General features: G+C 35.3%; 1 protein-coding gene across 1 annotated transcript in view; it reads left to right on the forward strand.

Moving 5' to 3' along the window:
- The window catches only part of LOC122808387 (alpha-tectorin-like), a 161,329-nt gene that overhangs the window by 54,369 nt on the left and 89,230 nt on the right, over window positions 1–17,730 (forward strand). Inside the window, exon 6 of the mRNA XM_044079353.1 lies at window positions 11,554–11,713. Coding sequence (XP_043935288.1) covers window positions 11,554–11,713 — 160 coding nt within the window. The remainder of the gene's footprint in view (window positions 1–11,553; window positions 11,714–17,730) is intronic.

Here is a 17,730-nt window from a genome sequence, read left to right on the forward strand (position 1 = left end):
TCTGTAGCCAGTACTGAAGTGCTTCCAAACCACCATCACGTGAGATGGTTATGCAGAAGAACTGAACAATGAGTGTAACCAAATACCACCTTTGTATCAGCTGCATTTTGTTAACTAAGTTAATGGAGTTCAATATTATCTAATATTTACAACCTGACATGTTCCAACAAAGAATAAAAGGATGAAGTAAAGCATTTTGATTATGATTCTGTTGGGGAGTTCTTTCCTCTTAATGGGGGATGACTTCCAGTTGTAAACAAATATTCATGTGTTTCAGTAAGACAAGTGACTAATGTGATTAAGCAACTATCAGTTCAGAAAGAAATTCTGGAATAATGCCACGTTGCACAATAAAATAAAAAAAAGTTTTCTTACATATGCATGGCAATATAAAAACATAAATTGCTTACCTGTCTCAAAGTTTTTGTCCTGTAATCATCACAGTGCCAAGTACTAACCCCTGCCTTCTCAGCCTGTTCAATGTCAAATGGTTTTCTTGTTGTAAAAGGTGTAATGCAAGGCGTTCATCAGAAGCACTGTTATCATACCAACATTTACATACCTGTTAACAACTGCACTGAATTTCCTGTAACACATTGATGAAGAGTCAATAACAGGATATTGGAAATGACTAAAGGGTGGACACCTAAATCCAAAACTTATTGGGATTGCACTGTAATGTGCATTTTTATAGGGATGACCAGTGAAGTGTAGATGTAAATTCACTGATTTCCTGCAAAAAAAAAAAAAAACATTTACCATAGAGACATTTATCTTGTTTAACTGTTCAAACCATTCTGCATCATTAAATGAATGAAGATTTGGGTAGCAAATTAGTGTGTTCACCAAATGCCTATGTCTAACTCTCCCCCCAGCATTTACTAACAGATTTATAGGATGGGTATTGGATCCACAAGTTATTTTACCTCTACATTATTCTTATTATCAGAGATCCTTGGGTCCCTTGACAGTCCCTTCACCATCAGTGTCTGTTGATAAGTCACTGTAGCCATGCAAATCAAAAACTCTCTTTCTAAGAACTGATTATGAAGCAGAACATTTACCTATATTTATACAAAAATGCAGTCTTAAATTCACAATATATTCAAAATAATTAGTCACCCAGATAATAATTCTGTTGCTTCTGATATATATATATATATATATATATATATATATATATATATATATATATGGGTCCTCTACACATGGTCGAAATTTCATAAAGCCGAAGACCATATGGCTGAGACCATATGATCGACCTTTGAAATATCGACCATGCAGAACGGGCATCTCCGTACAGTGCAGAATGGAAAGATTTTCATCTTCCACACTATAGTGCGATCTCGGAGTTGGTATATTTAAGTTTCGGCGGGGGGGTGCAGGGGGGCTTGCCCTCCTGCTATCAATGTGAAGGTTAGGGATTTTCTTTTTTTTTTTAACATGATCAACATTTCAAAAGTCGTTCATATGGTCTCAGCCATATGGTCTTCAGCTTTTTGAAATGCTGATCATGTATAGTAGACCCATATATATATATATATATATATATATATATATATATATATATATATATATATATACACACACACATAAATATATATATATATATATATATATATATATATATAGGGTCTATATTCCGAAGACACATTCTTTCAAAAGTGTCTTGGTTGAACTTAAAAGGCTGAAACGGCAAAATATCGAAGCGGCTGTTAAGCAAATTCTTTCCCTGGGAAAGAATTTGCTTGGCCAATTCAGTACTTTGCCATTTTTGGCACTGTAGTACGGTCTCAGAGTTGGTATATTTAAGTAGGGGAGTATGGGGGGGGTGAAGCCCCCCCTTAATGTAATGTTTGATATTGTTGTTTATTTTTTTATTTTGTTGTTGGAGCAGCAATTTTTTCCCCCTTGGAAAAAAATCGCTGTTCTGACTCTTCGACATTGTAAGCTTTCGCTTACATAGGGTCGATCAATCACTGTTCGCTTTTTTAAGCATTCTGTGATTTAATATAGACCCTATATATATATATATATATATATATATATATATATATATATATATATATATATATATATATATATATCAGGAAATCCCATTTCATCAAAACAACAATATCGAATTTTCATTTACGTAGAACCTTAAACCAGCGAAAATGTTCACCGGGAAACTAACCATTTGGCCACCAGGACAACATATGCACAACAAAGTGATTAAAGTCCACCAAGATGGGGACTTTGTCCCCCACACCCTCCTAACTATATATACCAACTCCAAGATCGCACAATAGTGGGGGAAAGGGCAAATACCTCCAGGGTGGCCGAGTCGTTAGATTCCCGGTGAACATTTTCGCTGGTTTAAGGTTTCGAGTAAGTGAGGATTTAGTATTGTCATCTCGATGAAATGAGATTTGCTGATATGGGGTTTCGATATTCTCAGGTAGACCCATTTTAACATTTGTTAACCAGATAGACAAACTGAACTTAAGGATCATTTTCAGCTGTGCACTAGGGAAAAAAGCCTAAAGTAATGTTACAAATTAAAATAGAGTGATATATAAAATAAAATGAGAATTAATGTTCAGGTATATAATGCAAGTTAAAAGGAACCATAAAACAGTAGGGGGACAGAGACTGTATGATAAAAGAGAGAAGAGAAAACATATAAGATGGGATGTTAAAATTATTTTAGTCAGATATACTGTAGAGACTTAAAACATACATTTTAGGATGGCAGAGTGGAAAAAGGAAGAAACAGAATGTCAGATATAGGAACAGGACTACTTGTTGGTAATGTAAACTTTTAGCTTATGAATAAAATTGTGTTGATTAGTTTCACTTCTAATGTCATGTGGGATGAACTTCCATAGCCTAGCTATGCAGACAGATGAAGTGAGTCACTATAGCAACTACTGGATTTTAGCTACTTGAAGAAGGTTTTGAGTTTGTGAATTGTAGCTTCTAGGTGGGATGTATTTTTTTAACTATTACAATTAGTGATGACAGTTTGCCAGGATGGTAAATTATTTTCTATCTGAGTTTCAACTAAGTGAGTGTGAGATGACATTGTAGCTCCAGCCACTGTATTTCATTGGAGAGCTATGCAATCTTGAGTTTATTCAGACTACTATAGGCAAATTTGGCCACTTTGCTGTATCTTCATTCTAATTTATTCAGGTGTATCTTAGGTATATTGGTAAATAATGAAGATAGGTATAATAAGCTGGGTAGTAAGACTAATGTTTGTACAGTGTCTTTGAGTGATTTATCAGTTAAATGAAGTTTGGAGTTATATAGCATTTCTAATTTTTTCTTAGTGGCTGTTGTGACATAATCATTGCATTTCTCAAAAATAAGTTTGTGATCTATGATTACTATAAGGAATTTGGCTTGTAGTACTAGTTCTACTGAGGTGTTGTTTTTGAGGTTGTAGAGATGCTGCCAGAGGTAAACAGAAGCAGTTTTGTTTTGTTTCAGTTAAAAATAAGTTGATAATTACTGAAACATTTCTTTTTGAGAACTAATTAGCCATAGCTGTGCAGTTTGTTAAGCAAATTATGGCATGTGCATCGTTATAGGATGATTAACGTAGTGGTTAAGGGTACTTACATATTACCGCAACCAAGTTCCAAAAGTGTCATAATTCTTCAAAGTATGAACAAACGAGTCATTGTGTTTTTGCAGGGGTGGGTAAGCTACTAACTAGGTATCTCTCAGATTGGGTAATTGGTCAGGAAGAGGAATAAGTCTCAAATTCCTCTTTGAGGATGGCGATAATACGTAAGTATGCAAAGCTCCCCCAAAACAACAAAGGATGATTATGTTAAGGTCATGGGAGTTACTGCAGTGACTATACACTTACAAGTTGGGACTTCAGTAACCTATAGCAGTCTCTTTCTTGTTGTAAACTGACTGGGTGGAGTGGGAGGAGTATGGGGAACAGCTGAGCACGGCATCCACAAATATGAGTGCTTCTTTTACTACAATCAAACATGAGTCACGCAGTCTATATGTTTCTAAAGATGAGCAACACAGTACAATTATAAGCCTTTTCTTAATAATAATGTACCCTTACAGTGTACTCTAACCATACAGAAATGTTTGTGAGGTATACACTGCCTGCACCTAACTTTCCACCTGACACTCTCCTCAAACGTGATCAGTTTTCTTCAGAAACGTATACTCAGAACACAGTAGGTGACATTTAGTAAATTGCCACCTCACCCCAATAGCAAAAGTTGGACTTCTAAAGTATACAGCACTGGTCACATGTAATATCACTTCTGTAGTATGAAATATATAGTCTCTGTTAACAGCAATGAGGAACGGAAATGGCCTGCAAAGTGCTGTCGAACAAGATGTCTTCTATCACACACATCACATCATTCAGGAGCTGTAGTCCACGAACACATTTCGCACTTTTTTTTAAGTATTCATACTAGTCAGATCTAGAAATACCCATGTCCTCATTTACAACAGTTCCTCCTTCTTGTTTGGATTCCAAAACCCGCATACTTTTTTGATGCAACAACTTCCCATTAGCTGAAATTTGAACCTGGTTGCGATAATACGTAAGTACCTGGTTAAGTTCTACAACTCACTATTGAGAAGAGGTACATTTGTCAATGATAATAATCAATTTATATTGTTTAAAAGATATTGAAGCATGCTAGTGTATCTGTCCCCACTATTGGTTTAATTGCACATCATCTGAATCTTAACAAAGTGTAACTTTTGGGCCACACAATCCTAGCTACTGAATACATGTTTAAAAGTTTTGTAATGCAGAAAGGTTGTAATCAAAGATATTTTTCAAACTAAAAAGAGATGCAGTAATGTTTTGATTGAATGTTCAAATCAGGGACAACCAGCTGGTCTGCAGATTATTTAGAGATGACAGTGACTATCATAATGTCATTGTTCCCATCACTGGTCAGTGTCACTGATCAAAATATCTCAAGAACAGGGACATCCACCATACATGGTAGGCAGCCAATCAACCCAAAATAAATGAAATTTGAATACGAATTTCTTAGACAAAAGACAGTTCACTTTTCAGATATTTCACTGCAGAGATATTTCCTATAACTCTCTGTCACAAAGTCAGTATGCACCACAGAACTGTATGTAAGAGCTGGATAAAATCTATTTGGGAAAATGCTGAGATTTGCTCATCAAATGTAACAACCCCCCCCCAAAAAAAAGAAATGAAGGGGAATCACTCAAATACAACTAAAATGTATAAATTATACATATGCTGTAATGTCAAAAAGTATCAATAATTAATGGCAAATAACAAATCTGCCTACTCAAGTATATAAAAGACTTTAACAACAATACTTGTAAAAAGCTATATCATATAACTCCAGGTGAGCTTTTCTGTGGTAATAGTACAAAAATCAATAAAACTCAGTTTTAAAAAAAAATGATGCTTCCCTAATGATGAAGAACAAACAAGCCTCAGTCTGATTAACCATTCAGTAATTATAAGACTTAAACAGGACAAGCATAATTCATGAAATGCATAGAAATTAATATGACTGTCATGACTCAGAAAATTGCTTAAAACATATATTAGCATATATCTTGTGATTAATAAGCATTTAAATGCAAAAAAAAAAAAAAACAACAAAGCTGTGTAATGATAAGCTGAGCTATTAAGAGTGCAAACCCAGCATGTGAATATTGGCAATGTAATGTAGTGTTTATACAAGTGTATAGATAGCAATGAAGTCGGCACCTATAATTAAATGAAGGCTGTACTTGGTGCTAACAGTAACCATGACTAGACTGTGACTGCTTTTGTTAGTGCCACACATAAGCTTGATCTCAAAACATTGCATTTTTTGAACAGGAATAACTTTTGAAAATCCTAAAAGTTGTAAAAATGCACCACACCCTGCTACTTATATATACTAATGACCAATATCCTTCTATCTTGAGGAAAAGAGATATCTCCAAGATTCCCAGACTCTATCACTGAAAGTAAAATCTTAGACTCACACACTAGTGACCACACGTTAGACTGTTTATTACTAGTATACTGCACCTAGGTCTGGCAGTGTTTAGGCAGAGTAAGTTCATCACTCTGCGCTACATCTTAGTCTTTAAGTGATGAAATGTCTTCCAAAATAAAATAAAATTTTGGAAAATGAAGCTGGCTAAATAAATAAATCACCTTAGTAGAATGGCATGCAGTCAATTGTTTAATTTGAAACATATCAGCAGAATTAATATAAGAAACCTGCTTGGAACTGACTATATATCTACACAGAAAACAACAATAACAAGTGACTGAACCAGCTAGAAAAGACATATCTAACTAGATTTTAGTGTCTGTTTTTAACATTGTTTTAAATTAAGGTGATGGTTAGAACTGACACTTCATTATATACCAAAACATTTAGTTCCCACTTACCTGGTATTGGCTATGAGGGCTTCCAGCAGTGGCTAAGTTTGGCCAGGTCCTTCTCTAGCACTTTCACTTCTTCTGTCTCCTGTGGAGAGGTGCACTGTAAACTCTCACCTGTTCAACTTGCATTGTGATACCACCACTAGTCCCACTAATGAAGCTTCTTTTGAGGAGTAAGTCATGCAGTTCAATCAGAACTTGGGGTTCAGGAATGGGCTTAAGAGGTAGAGAATGGCAGGAGCACACCTTGGGGAAACATTGGGAACAACACAGAGGGGACCCCCACAGCTATAGAAAAAGAGGATTTGTCAACATCCGTCTTTTAAATTCCCCATTATAAATCGTCACTATCCTTGATCATGTTATGTAGTTTAAAGCACAGTATCATATTTTCAAATCTGCATTTGATGCCATGATCTGTTCTTGTTGAGTGCATCTTCTTCATGGATCTGTGTGCCTGATGCCATATGTGATTAGTTTCATCTATGTAGTCTTTTTCACCTGCCCCTTCTACCATTTTTATTGGCTTTTCAGAATTTATGTAAAATAGCCATTATTTTGGCATTCAAGGAAGCTGATAAACTTTACCATTATTACTAACTGGCAAAGAAGATTATTGAAAGATATGTCTAACGACAAGAATACCTGGATTATGAAACCAGATAAAAGGGAAGGAGTCGTATTGATGTCTTCAACGGAATATTCATTTAAGATGTACAATTTATTACAGGACGAATCTAATTACATTGTGTTTAGAAAGGAAATTATTTTGGTAGATAATAGTATTATACAAGATTTATTGATAGCTCAATTGATTTCTAGAAGTTTCTTTTTCAATTAAAGGTTATTGTTCTATAATTCCATGTATTTATGGTATTCTCAATATTTATAAGTGTAAAATAGACCCACCACTTAGACCTATATTTTCAGCTAGACATAGCAAAACAGAAATTTTTGCTTTGTTTGTGGACAAAAAATTAAAAGATATTTTGAAGCAATTTCTACATCTTTTAGGAGTCTTTAAAATGTTTAGATGTTCTATTGACAATTAACTAAAAATTATTTACTGGTGGTCACAGCAGCTATTGAGATTCTTTTCACTGTCAACCTATAGGATTTGACTGTGCCATGGTTTACGGGCATTATTTTAACTTTTGGTTGTCTCTCTCTTATACTGATGTTGATATAATGTGTCATTTTATGGATTTGGTTCTAAGTAATATTTTTGTACCTTTGAAAATAATTTACATTTTGGCATTGGTATTGTTGTGCTGTCATCCTCTAATTTTGCCAATTTAGTTTTGAGTTAGTGTGAACATGATTTTGTAAATAATAGTTTTTATTCTAATTTATGTTTATATAGATAAATAGATATGTAGAAAGAAAAAATAAGTAGAAAAGTTTAAGATGCTTTAATGACATTTTTATTCTTTCATCTTTTAATGTTGAAACCTTAACGGGATTTTTGTTTTCAAGTTTTGGTAAATAGTACTATTTTTTTTAGCTTTACCTATCATCATTCCTACACTGATATAAATTTTCTTGATAATTCTATTTTTAAAAATAATGTGTGTGATTGGTTTGAATCTAACATGTAGAGAAAACCAACATTGTAGTAATTTGTATGTGAATTTCAAAAGTAATCACCTCATTAAAATGAAAAGAAATGTATTTTAATTCAATATTGATCAGATTGCCTCAGCATCTACTGATGAATGTTTTTATGGAAAAGTTTTATTTATGAAAAATGTATTTTTAGATAAAGGTTATCAGATTCCTTTACTGGACAACATTATGTATGAAATAATTAACAAGAAGTCTAATTGTTTTGCACCTGCTCTGAGGCAATGTCTTGTCAAGAATAATCAAACTGCTAATACTAATTTTGAATTCAATAATACTAAGGTACAGTCTTTTATAATAACAATAATTTAAGAACAAAATTGGACACCATTGGCAAAGTGTAACTGTGTCTGGGGATATTGGTGTTAATTTTAATCTTATCCTAACAGAGGTGGTTATAATATTGGTGTAAGATCAAAATTAAAACCAATATTACCAGTAGAGGTGGTTGTAATATTAAAACTGTATTAGAACAATGGCCACTTCCTGATAGCAACAGAATGCCTGGTATGTATAACTGTGGCCACTGTATGCAGTGCAAATACACTTTTAACAGTAAATATGTTACCATTAGGCATGATTACAGTACATATGCATGTAAAGGTTTTTATAATTGTGAGACAACAGGTGCAGCATACAAAGCATTTTATTTATCCTGTCCAACATTTTATGTTGGTAAAACAGAGAAACAATAAAGAAATGTATATACCAACATATTCACACATTAAAGAGGAATGCTCTAAAGGCATTGGCAAAACATAAACTACAATGTAGAAATTTTAATAAGATATATATATATATATATATATATATATATATATATATATATATATATATATATAAAGGTTTATATTAATCCAAGAAGAGGGGGTTGAAAGAACTGTTTACAATACTTTAAGATGTGTTTTAAGAATTGTTCACTATAAAATCTTATACAGACAAAAATCCTTAATCTTATTATTACATTATCTGGAGACTGTAGCTGGAGTTTTGTTTTTCTCATGTGTTTAATATTCTGTGGTATAGCAAAGGGTTTGTACGAGCTTACAGGTATGTTATGTGTCACATGTCACTGGATGGAACCTGTGTAGCATATATGGATTGTCTGTCCTTGTAGGCTTCTTTTCACATGCTGGGCTGGCACAGAACAATGGTCTATGGGTGTACCTTACATCCTTCCTTATCATAGCTCCACCACATTTTCTGAGTTACCTAACAATACATGCATCTTGTACAACACTTCCTTTATTCATTCACATGAAATATTATTGTACCACATGGCATATGTTTACCTTGGATGTCAGCTTTGTTGTGCACAAATGACATATTGTGCATAGTAGCAGACAAACATGAATACCACCTGCCTGCTGTCTGGCAGCCTTCGCCCTCTCCTGGCTATTATCCTGCACAGCTAATGGTTACATGTTGGTACATGTGGTCACACGGGCATGACTACATGCTTTTTCTGAGTGCATAGCAGAGGTAGTCTACGTTTTTTTATTGTTACTTACACACTTATCCTCTTTCAGTGGCCCTACTACTACTACTGGCTACACACACACACACACACACACACACACACACACACACACACACACACACACACACACACACACACACACACACACACACACACACACACACACACATGCAGACACACTCAAAGAGTCATTCCTGTACACATGTACTTATGACTTAGTTTCTATGGGAGCACATGTTGCAAACTGAATGTTCTGTGCCCAGTAATATGTTCTTATAAGCATGTTCTAGTACTGTAGTTATGTCTTACTACACAGCACCCTACAGAATGACTTGTGCTTCCTATCAAAATCATGCTCATTTGTGCCTTCGAAAGTTTCCCTGTTCCTACTGTGCTTCAGGAAACATGATCACATATCTGTATACAACAGACACGTTGTAAAAATAAGCAGCATGGCATGCTTTGTATATTTTGTTGCAGAGTTGAAATCTGTCTGCTGCATTATCTGTAAAGAACTTCCTTACTTGTAATTTTTAGTTACTTCTGAGTGTCTATCCCATTTGAATCAGTCCTTCCATCAGCTGTGTTTCACGTTTCAGATAGTATCAGTATACATTTTTCACGGTTCAGATAGTATCAGTATACATTTGTTTCTGAATCCATCTGCCCATTTGTTAGGGGATAACATTGAATAGAAGGGCCTACAAGTTACTAGCAGTAACAGATCAGAATAATCCAAAGGAGAACTCAGGATAATTGTTGACAAGTTAGTAAAGTCATCAAATATTATCAGGTGACTAGGAGTAATTAACTTAATTAACGATATGGTTCACAAGTGAAGTGCAATATAAATTAAGACATACGTGGTTTAATATGTTCTGATTAACTGATATATCACCATCAGGATACTGTTTAAAAAGGCTTTATTGTCGACTCCATTGGTACATAGGGATAAAGCCTGGATTATGGCCCAGGCAACCAAGTCTGATTAGCAGCTTGAGTCTCTTTTGGAACTGGCAGGGGGAATGAATGAATGAATAACATGGCTTGGCTGTCTAGCCTCACTTTGTGGGTAGGATGAGGGGGGTATGTGCAGGCACTCAGTCTCATGGCAGAGTCCCCAGGGGACTCTGAAGAACACATGGCTCCACTAGCGTTGAGGAGAGGGATCTTCCAGAGGGTCTATGTCACTTACAAAAGAGAGTAACATGCAGATACTCATTAAATGCCCAACCCAAGTGCAGCTTAATGACACACTCAGTCATGTTAGCGATTAAGCAGAAAATCACTATCATCATGGATGATGGCACCACTTTCTGCTGCTCAGATCTAGAGGAATGAACGGGCCTGTAGAGCAAGTGGAGGGAGATGTTTAATGGTAAAGGAAAAAAATGCTTTATTAAACCAATGCTCACTCATCATATGAAGATACACTGTTGATATAACAAGTGTTAATTGCACAGGAATACTTACTGATGTGCCCTATTGAAATGTCAGCACTCAAAATGCAGGCTGCTGAAAAGCCATTAAAAAAGACCGAAAAGACAGGGGAAGAGCGAATCTCGAAAATTGCTCTTCACCTTAAAACTTTTTTTTTATTCTTTTCTTGGGGGGAGGGCAAGACCCCCCCAAACTTATATATACCAGTTCCAAGATTGTCATATCTCAGTGTAAAGGGAATATTCTGAGATATGGTATTTCAGACTTAGTACATGCAAGTCCGTTCTTTCTGCCATTCAGTCTCCATATTTCAGGACTCACTCTAGCGGGTCTCAACATTTCAAATGGTTATCACTTAGGGATTAATATTAATACTGTTATTAAAATATATACTTATGAAAATATGTAGTGCATTAGTGTATATCTAAGGAAAACAACTCATATATAATAGAGGCAAAGCTCAAAACTGAAACTGCCTACACTTATGCAAAATATACATTTATTCAATTTGCTTTAGTGTACCCCACTACAGTCTAGTATTGATTGTCTTAATTGCTTCCCTTCACTGACATTTATATTTTAATTTATATTTTTATAGGCTGGATTCAACAGTGGGAATGCAGCACACTATTTCAGCATTCCTGGCTCAAGAACAAATGATGTTTTGCACATTGGCTCTACAAGTAATATCAAGTATCCAGGACGCTGGGTTTTCAGAGCTGATGTGTTCAGTGTAGCTGGTGGTTGCTTGTATAATGGTAAGTTTTAAAACTCAAAACCACATTTTAATATACAATTTTTATTTTTGTTTTAGTTACTAGTTTCTAAGTGAAATGTCATATGATAGTTGAGCTGACAAATACAGCCACGCATTAAATTCCAAGTGTTTTTCAATTGTTTCCTAAAATGCTGCTGATGCAAATCCAGGAAAACGGATAAGTGTTTTTTTGTTCTACAGATAAATATTTTAGAGATTTTTTTCTGTCTTTGTGTTTTAGTGTGCTCTTGATTTCATTTTAGGGCATTTTAATATGATTTTTGTAAACTGGCATGAATCAGAATATTCAGTTCTGACAGGAATAATGCTGAAGTCTGGAACATTTTTTATTTGTATTTAAAATTAAGGTAGCTATATAGAAAGATATACTTGTCTGAGTACACAGAGCTAAAACAACAGTTAGATGTCAAATAGAAAAAGCTTCCTGACTCCTAAAATGCAGTGAAAGGACCTATGTACAATTGGTATGCTTATTACAAAACCATTTTAATATTCAACCTAGTGAAATAGTTCAAATATACTATTTTGCATCCACACTACAAGGTTTACTGAGACATACCTGTAAGTGCATTGTTGGACTGGAAAAATTAGCTCAAGGCTATAATTTTGGAGAGACATTATTACAGAAAAGTTTGAGAAAACATTATTGTATGTGGGACAAACAATAAACACACTCAAAAAGGTTATTACCAGAAAAAGTAAACTCACATTTGGAGATGCCTTAAATATTGTTTTATCAGTGGAGGTTGCAAACAAAACTATATCAGGTTGGCAGTAACATGTTAACAGAATGCAGGAGCAAAACTGAAAGACAGAGGCCCATAGTTAGGATAGTTGTGGACAGTACTGTCCAGAAGTATTAGTCAAAGAGGAGAGAGTATGGCAGTAATTACAAGAGACTTAAACAATAAATATTGTATTTACACTTCAGTCTTCACTTCTTACTAATAAGACCCAAATGTTTGGGGATGACAAGAGGCATATGAGAAAGTGGTGGTAAAAGAGAGGGATGTTTGTGTTAGAATTAGCCTGGAGAGGAGCAGGAAGATAGCCAGGAGACCTTGAGATGGTCTTTTAGATGACCTTTGAAAGTGGACAGGTTGTTATTAGGGTTGCCACCTTTTCAAATGCCCAAAATGGGACATTTTTTGTAGAAAATTCAGATTTTGCAGGGCAAAACATACCAATTACCAGTACAAAGGATAGAACTTCACTTTTTTTGCCAAAATTAAAGCTTATTCTTGTAGCATTTCAGTTGGTTGTGCTATTTCATATAACATTTAGGTGTTTCAGATAAAAAATAACTGTTTTATACAACTAGTAAAGAAAACGTAGGAAATATTTTTGGCCTAAAATGTCAGGACATTTGCCATTTTTTGATTTTTTTCACACGACACAACTGCCCAAAGAGGGACTGTCTCTCACAAAGTGGGACAGGTGGTAACCCTAGTTGTTATTTAGTCTTGCCTGTAAAGGTAGTGAGTTCTATAGTTTGGGGATATGAAGGGAATAAAGATCTTCCCCACTGAGTTATTGGCTTTTAGGCTTCTGGGGATAGGTAGGGTTGGAGGATATGTTTTAGGTTTGGACATGTGTTGCATTTATGTACAAAGATGTGGAGTACAACTCTTTGTGATTATCTTAGGTGATGAGGTAGTTCTAGCCAGTTTAATTTTGTGGGGGCAGTGCAGTGATAAGGGAGGCTGCATGCAAACCTGACAATTTTGTTTTAGCATTGTTGTAGCTTAGAGGTTTGGTTGGCATGAAGATTTACAAGTATAGGGGAGACATGAAGCAGCGTTGATAGTAGATAGGTGGATTTTTTCTCTGCTGATTTCAATGAAGTATTGTTTTATCTGGTATAATGTTCCGAGTTTTTAATGTGTCCTTTTGACTACTTCTTCTATATGTAAATTAAAGTTTTATTTTTGTCTATAGTAACTTTGTATTTGTTTATTATTTGAGGAATTGATTTCGAATTCCAGATTGGTATCTGAAATTTTGGGATAAAGAGGTGCACTTTTTATGATTTAGCAGAAGATGGAAGTTGTCTAGCCAAGCTTCAGTGGAAGAAAAGAACTCTTAGGTAGCTGGAGTTTAAACAGATTACAAATGAGAGCTGAGTCATGTATTGAATGAGGGATTATGTGCATAGTAGCTTTATATTAAAATATTAAATAGTAGGGCTACTAAGGTAGATCCTTGAGATACCCCAATGGTGACTGAAAGAAAGGAAGACAGAGCTAACTGCCACTTTACAGTTTGGTATCAGATGGTTGAACCATTGGTGGCTGGAATGCATGAGACCTATATACTATAGTTGATGGAGCAGTTTATCATCTAAGACAGTGTAAATGTCTTTGACAGATTGAAGAATAGTGAGGAAACCACTTTGCTATTGTTTCTGTTAAGGTTGATGGTATTGTCAAAGTCCAAGAAGGCATTATTACACTGTTATTTGGTCTAAATTTATGTTTAGTAGGAGATGGGATACTGTTATCTGTGAGGTGTTGGAGTAGTTGAGTGACAAAGCATTTTTCAAAGATTATTGAGATGGGAGGAATATTAGCCGCGGTGGTATGGTGGTAGCATTGTTACCTCACAGCAAGAGGTTCTCCCGTTCGATTCTCGGCTGGGCTTGGGAGTGCCTTCTGTGTGGAGTCTGCATGTCCTCCCCGCGGTTGGGTAGCATTCGAAAGACATGCGTTCGTAAATGGGCATGCCTTCGTTGAAGGTTGGGTGTCGAGCTGGCACCTTGGCGTTTCGTAAAAATCTACTACCAATCATTAGCGGACCAAAGTTCCGCTGTGGCGACCCCTTACCGGGAAAAAGCTGAAAGACAAACAACATTGAGATGGGAGGAATGACAGCATTTGGCCTGTAGTTTTATAGCTCTACAGAGTGTCCTCCTTTGTGCAATGGCAGGATGTAAGATTTTTTTCAAATAGCTGGAATACAAGTGTCTTGAATTAATCTGTTGATTAATATGGACATTGGGTAGGCTACTGTATCTGCAGTGATTTTAAGGTACTCTGCTGGTAGGTATTTTTTTTCTCATGGGTGCAACCCTACTGATTATTTTAAAAAGATTTAATTAAATTCCAGTGTTGCACTGTATAATGTTAAGAATTTCAGTGTGTTCCAGTTACATGATTTTAGGATAGTTGCGAATTCTTGTTCATTATATTTTGTGATGTTGCAAACCATATTACAGTGGTATTGTTTGGGATATGTAAGGGTGCCTAATAGCATAAGTTGGTAGATGGTCACTAAGAGTGCCTGAAAGAGAGTACCAGTGGATCTAATTTTACTAGGATTGAATGCTTGAATCCAATCTATTATTGACGATTTACTGTGTGAATTATTATACCTCGTATGAGTAGTGATAAGTTGGATGAATCCTTATGCATTTATTGAGTATTGAGATTTGTTCATGATGATTGAGTGCCATACTATGTCACCTAAAATAATTGTTTCCTATGGGATGTTCCTAAATATCCAGGGGAGTATATCCTCAACTGTTGGATATTATTGTTTGAGCGATGTATAGAACAATGAAGCAGATACTTTTATGGTTGTTAAATTTGAGGAAGGAGATAATTATTTCAGCATTATTAAACTACGGGATGGTGTTTTGGTAGGGGTTAACTTGAAGTGTTTGAGGGTAAAAATTGGCTACCCCATCTCCTTTTTTAACATTCTTTTAAGTGCATAGAATGCTGTGGCCTGGCAGAAGTGTTTCCTTACCTATGGTTTCTTGATTTTTAGCAATGTTTCAGTTATGGAGAGGATATCTGGGAAGTGGTCAGAAATCCATGCACATAGGTCTGTAAGTTTATTGCACGTACTTCTTAGACTGATACTGAGAGGTTTTAGAGGACCTTTACTGTGTGGCTTAGAATGTGAGCAGGTTAAGTTGTTTCTTGGGCTAGGGTTAGAGTGAATGTCCCCACACAGAAGTAGGTGGAGGGAAATCATTTGTACTTGGCTTGTGGTATTATGGGTAGTGTAGGTTATGTCTGAAACATCTTCAGGAAGGTAACCTAGTAGAACAAACAAAGACTACAAGTCATGGAAAAACAGATGCTGCGTAATATCTGCAACTACTAAAATATGTTCAGTGCCTTGACTGTTTCCTTGGTCCTCATGAATTGTATGATATTTTACCTATATTTCACTGGAATGCCAGCCTGAATTTAAAATCACATCATGACCAGCCATGTCATTCTCTTAAAAATCTCTGTCTCATAGTCTGCCCAAACTAGTGGCAACATTGGTGGTACTCAATAACAACCTGCATCTGTAAATCCTCCAGGCTTTAGGATTTATATGGAGGCATACTACCTGTGAAGTCTTCTAAACCTTTCATTTTCCTGCAGCTGTCTATTTACTATATAGTAACTAAATCATCTGGAGTCCATTTTTTACTGTCAGTACTTGGATGCTATAATCCCTTCTGGGTAAAATAAATGCAGTCTGTTTTTGCATGTAAAAAACTAAATAAACAAGAATGCTGTTCAGTATGTATATTTCAATGTATAATTGGACTTTCTGGTATCACCTTGGCAGTTCTGATACACTTAGCTTGGAAACAAGTCTCTACAACTTAGCAGTCATTTGGTATATTAGTATATGTCACTTAGGTTTAATGAATGGGCTAGCTCATGGGTAGTTTTCTACTCTAGTTTAGAGGTAAGCTTTAATATTTTAATAACATCAGATAATTTTACAGTTTTATTTTAGTACTGTACTAGGAGTGTATTCAGACATTCTTTGGATATGATAGTTTTAAAGCTGAGTTCTGTTTTAAGTCAACCTTAGTGTGGATTTTTCTTATTTTTTAATATTAATAATGTGAAATGTCATGCTTATGTGTTTGCTTTACATGCACAGTACCCGTTTTCATATGATTTCCTCTTTGCTGTACTTTATTGTCACATGTAATACAAGTATCTTATTTTGCAATACTAAGGTGGTACTCAATAATTACTTAATAACTGCTTGAAATGCAAGCTACAAAAATATTGGGAGATAGAGAAAATGACACAATTGTCGAACAAATAACAATAACAGCTAGAAAATTTCATTTGATCCTTTGAGCCTTGTGTCTCATTATACATTTGGAACTAGCTAATATGTGTGGTAAGAAAACCTGTAAATCCTTCCTTCACCCCATTGCTACCATTGCACCAAACCTGAAACCTAGGGAAGATATTCCAATATTTTTTTGTAACTGAATCTAGGTCTTAGACTTCAAAAATCTATTTTCTACAAATTCAAAGATGTATTAATTTACTTATCTAAATTTGTTTACCAGAGTAATGGACTGATCTACTGAGAACCTAACTAAAGCGCAGTCTGGGCATTTCAAATATGTTCATAATATTCATGTTGTAAATGAAATGTAAACTTCTTTGTTTTACACATGCAACTGTCATTAGAATGTATTTTGTTTTCATCACATGCCTGTAAATGTTCAGCAAAGAGTTCACCCACATATAAGAAACATCTAGAGTTTACAGTTTATTATTGTTGATGCTGAGAATGTTGAACAGGTTCATGTCCTTCCATATCACTGTTGCAGTATTATTTATAGAAGGGATGTCCCGCCACGGGCAGCCCATTGCTCGACCAGTATAAATAAGCTTAAAAGAGATCTTGTTTGTGTGGTATGTCACATTTATGCTCCCCATGCAGAATGTAGAGCATAAAAGGGATGTACGGATGCAACTACATAGAACTTATTTTGCTACCAGTTTGAATGCCATTTTTGCCATTTGGTTTGAACACTTTGCTGCTGTACTAAATATTTAGCAGCACCAGATAAGTTCCCTACTGGGGTTATTTTTATTTTTTATTTTACTGTCTTTGACAATCCCACCTCCCCACCTTTTGACCAGGTTCCTTTGTCCCTTCGGCTGTCCCTTTGCCTTCCAAACTGCCATCTCATCACTTCAGACTCTTGGGTTCTTTCAATCATCTGTCAGGATTACTTCA

This window comes from Protopterus annectens, chromosome 8.part0 (assembly GCF_019279795.1).
Source record: "Protopterus annectens isolate FY-2018-M chromosome 8.part0, PAN1.0, whole genome shotgun sequence".
Classification (NCBI taxonomy): domain Eukaryota; kingdom Metazoa; phylum Chordata; order Ceratodontiformes; family Protopteridae; genus Protopterus; species Protopterus annectens.